Genomic DNA, 4,710 nt, shown 5'->3' with positions numbered 1-4,710 from the left:
AGAGAGAGAGAGAGAGAGAGAGAGAGAGAGAGAGAGAGAGAGAGAGATAGAAATTTAAAAATATAAGGTTATACATAGATAGAATGAAAGAGAAAGAAAGAAATAAACAAAGAAAATAGACGATAACCCAAAAAGGATGAAAGAATGAATTCGATGATAAGATCGCATGTATGTATCATCATGTGGCGATTGATAAATTAATGAATGTTTAAATCGATGGATAGATGCATAAATGCAAATGTGATTAAACTCTCTTTTATATTTTGGAAGAGTTGCTTTCAAAGAAATATCAAGAACTAATGGTTATGCGACTACGAAGACGACGACAACGACAATGACAATGGCAACGACGACGTCGGCGACGACTCAGTTGTCATTACGTTAGTAATTTAAATAGAAGTAAATAATTGCGGGAAAATTAATGATGAATATAAATTTTAATGAGAAATTTAAGATGATTAATAAGACAAAGTGGAATATACAACAAGTACACATTGTATGTATATGTTTAAATTACATGTTGTTTAGCTAAACACAGACTTTTTTACACGATATTTTCGAAAAAAAATATATATATTCTAATTTAATTTTTTGTTTTTTAATGATCACAAATCATGTAACATTAATACTTTATGAAAATGATAATATAGGTGTGAGTTTTTTAATTTTTTTAATTATTTTTTTTTTATGGATAAAACAAAAAACATAAGAAAATCATAATCGTATTAATTGAGTTATTAATAATAAAAAAAACTCACGCTAAAGCTATTACTACGAAGTCCAGCCAATTCCATGCATCTCTAAGATACGTAAACGGGCTTAAAATGAAACCTCGTGCCATCACTTTAACAGCTGATTCAAATGTGTAGATTCCGGTGAATATCACCCTAAAAACGAATTTTGTAATCGTTGTCTTGTTTTCTGCTTTTTATCGTATTTACTTTTAAAAAACATATCTCTTATTTTTTTTTTTTTTTTTTTTCTTCTTATAACATTCATACATATACGAAAATATATTAATTTTTTTCTTAATGAAAAAAAAAAAATTATTAATAAAATTTAAAAAACTATAATTATATATACGTTTACGCAGTTAGGAGTTAAATTAATTAAAAACTTGATACTTCGAATACAGAAATTCATAATAAACAAACTCATTAATTACTTAATAAAAAACATTCGAAACTTTAATGAAGACACAATTATTGTTTGTACTTAAAAATTTGAAATACTTAAAATGCTTCTCCGCGTGTGTGAATGTGTTTTGTTTTGTTTTGTTGATAAATGAAGGAAAACACACGAAAGACAGAGAGAGAGAGAGAGAGAGAGAGAGAGAGAGAGAGCGCGTGGAAGAGAACGCGTGGAAAAGAACTAGAATGATAGTGAGAGAGAGAGAGAGAGATGGGGAAAAATGTAATTATTATTATTGTTCTCACATACTATTTGCTGCTGTGTACTAAATAATAATTTCTTTATTAACTCCTATTTTAATTTTAGCATTTACGATGAAATGTTAACAAAATATCAATTGTTAGGAAAGCTACTCGTACCTCTTTTATACTTGCATTCATTAATTTAATTTTTAAAAAGATATAGGCAAGCATTCAAATAAATGTTCGATGAGTATATGCGAGATATATGTTTCCGTTCTGTACGAATATATATTTTATGATAGTATGCATGTATGCGGTACGTCGCTCATACACAATGCATGTTTGCATTGAACGAACCGAATTATACGCCTATATAAAGAAAAAGGGAGGGAGGGGGACAACGTTTTCTGCTTAGTATAAAAATCACTTATTCCGTATAACCTTTCGATAATAATTGTAACAACTAAAGAATGCATTTTCTTGACCTTATGTTCTTTTTTCTAACTTTCCCTCCAAGATAGTAAGTATTCTACGATGGCAATAATCGAGAAATGCCATTGTTGTTGCTTATTTTGATTGGTTTACTTAACTAGCTGTTGGAACTGCGCTTGCTGTTGTTGTTGTCCCTGTTCCGTATAATGTGCATTTTATGCAATAAATTAAACGACTTAAACTTGCTTGGGCGTAAGAGAGTGGGGTGCTCTCGCATACCAAATAGTTGCTATTAAGCGGCTTGGTGTCTTAAGGTATTAGGTAGTTACCGATAAGCGTGTATGTGACTTTCTTTGATTGCCACTTTTTCACTTTTAGCCTTCATTGGAATGCATGCACAATAAATGTTTATTTATATTAATATATATATGTCACATATATATATATATATATATATATATATATATATATATATATACTTTAGTAGCCTTGTTGACTTTGAACTAAATTCCGTTATAAGTTTGTTATATAGAAATTCATATTTGTATATACGTTTGCAAGTATGCAAAGCACACTTAACGTCTGAGTATTCCACTTGGAATCTATTAAAGAGAAAAATGTAACTGAAACATACGGATGCGTAAAACTATATTCTAAATACTGCGTATATATATATATATATGTAATATATACGTGAAACAGATAAACTTATTATTATTTTATGTGTCGGAGATAATTTATTCTTCTTTTTATGAAGAAATCGGCGTCGTTGCCACGCTAGCTGTTAACACATCACCAATAAGAGCAACAACAACGTATTGTTTTACATTTAAATCATTTTACAATAATTTATTGGAAAACAATGGAATTAAAATTTATACTAACTCATAATTGTACGCCACGCTGTCACCCTGCTTCTAACACTTACTTACCTAAATGTCGTAGGCGTAGCATATACATGATATATTCATATCTACATATACATATACATATATATATATATATATATAGAGAGAGAAAGAGAGAGAGAGAGAGAGAGAGAGAGAGAGTCGAAAAAGGAATCGTGTAACACATCGATCTGACCCTAGTTAATCACACAAGAAATGTTAGCCGCAAAATATATTTATTATTATTATTATTATTATTAAGTGTTTTCTTCATTTTTCGAATAAAAATTCAATTTTATTTTTTCCTTCCTTTCGAATGCCCTCAGGGTGTTTTTTATTCTGATACCAAACCTACGTTAACAAATTTGATATCAGCTAAAAAAATGACGTTTAATATTTTTGACTTTTGCATTTTAATATAGTTGATGTGTTTTGTTACTATTTTGAGGCTAGAATTTCTAGTTTAAAAGAAAAAAGGCTTTAAAACGCTTTACTACTTTTCTGTACAAAGGGTCGGTGGGAGGATTTATTTTTAATGAAAGCAACTACTTGCGTACTGCAACGGCTTTAAGAATAGTGTGACAGGGACAGGGACAGGGACTTAGAAGCAGGAAGGGAGAGGGGCAAGTGTTCTCAATACGGTTTCAGAAAGTTTATGTTTTTGGTTTAACAGCACATGAAAACTTTGAAAAAAGATTTTAACATTTAAACGATTAATTATAATTCGAAACATTTTAACTTAATTTAACTTTATACTATCGATCCATCCATTCTGTGTGGCTTTCTATATATTCGAATGTATGTCGTCATGTCCTAAGTTAGTTTGTTCAATTTCATTTACATAGACATCGTCAACACGCTCGATATGATTTAATTCATTAACCAGCAGCACAATATATAGAACATAAACAGAAAGTTGAGAGAGAAATGAGAAATGAGAAATAATAGTCGTTAGATATATAAAAAAGGAAGCATTACGACTGCATATCACTTCGACTAAAGATCTTGTGAAAACATTTGGCGCTGTGTTCTCGCTCCAAATCAGCTTCAGCTATGGAAATTTCATTATTTAAAATACTCGTCACTCTTAGGTTGACCAAGAAATAGTTTTGCACCACTCCCATAAAGCTGCCCACAAAGTGGGCTCGATATTTCGGTGGCATATGAATCAAGGGCGACAATTTGAATCTTCCGAAATCCTATCTGAACATCGCTGCCGAAAAGTGAAACACATACGTTAATAATATACGAAAACAATCGCGGTCTAAAGTAGGGTGAAGTTGCGCAAAGGGTGACAGATCCCTAATTTGATCTATGTGTTTGACGTTCGTGCACTATGAACTGCTTCAAACGATTAAATACACTCTGCACTGTTGCTGTTGTACTGATGCGATTCAATGTAATTTGTTTGTAATTGTGAAGTTCAGTTGAAAGAAGCAGCCTAGACCAAACCTTGTTCGACTATCGTTTGTTTCTTTCACTGCGCGTAAAAAATGACTTTAAAAGAGTCGTGTAAGGATTAACCCAAAAAGGCTCAAAAGGGCGGTGATGGCAATGATATGGAAAAATTCCACCGATCAAAATTACATATATTATGGTTTGATATTGTTCCTTTAGAAGGTGGGGGAAAAGTTGCGATAAAAAAAAAACACAAGAGCCCTGAAAATTCTTGCTAAGATAATTACAAAAACAAGGAAAAATTAAAATCTAAAATCTTGGACAGGCAAGAGAACAGATGTCGTCTAAATCTTTTTGCGCAAGATAGTCATAAACGGTATGCCCACTCGTCGGGTTCCAACATTTCGTAGGCACATCCCTGCTTACTGTTTATTTGGTAATTTTCTCAAAAAATCTTTTTCTTAGAAAGTTCCATATGCATGTTAAAGGACATTTTCGATTTAACAACTTGATAAGGAATAAATTATTAATTATAGTGATTTGCACTAGATCCAAAATGTTATATATATGTTCCAAATATATATATATATATATATATATATATGTTCTACATAATAAAA

General features: G+C 30.9%; 1 protein-coding gene across 27 annotated transcripts in view; it reads right to left on the bottom strand.

The window, feature by feature from the left end:
* Window positions 1-4,710, bottom strand: part of LOC119631415 (sodium channel protein para) — a 58,863-nt gene that overhangs the window by 40,136 nt on the left and 14,017 nt on the right. For 23 of the 27 annotated variants that reach the window (XM_038023620.1, XM_038023611.1, XM_038023750.1 and 20 more), the window contains one exon: window positions 759-887. The exons of the other annotated variants lie outside the window; for them this stretch is intronic. In XM_038023620.1, coding sequence (XP_037879548.1) covers window positions 759-887 — 129 coding nt within the window. The remainder of the gene's footprint in view (window positions 1-758; window positions 888-4,710) is intronic. 27 annotated transcript variants of the gene reach the window in all.

The sequence above is a fragment of the Glossina fuscipes genome, unplaced genomic scaffold (genome assembly GCF_014805625.2).
Source record: "Glossina fuscipes isolate IAEA_lab_2018 unplaced genomic scaffold, Yale_Gfus_2 0, whole genome shotgun sequence".
NCBI lineage: Eukaryota > Metazoa > Arthropoda > Insecta > Diptera > Glossinidae > Glossina > Glossina fuscipes.
Note: the sequence above shows the minus strand (reverse complement) of the source record. Positions and strands in the feature narration are given on the sequence as shown.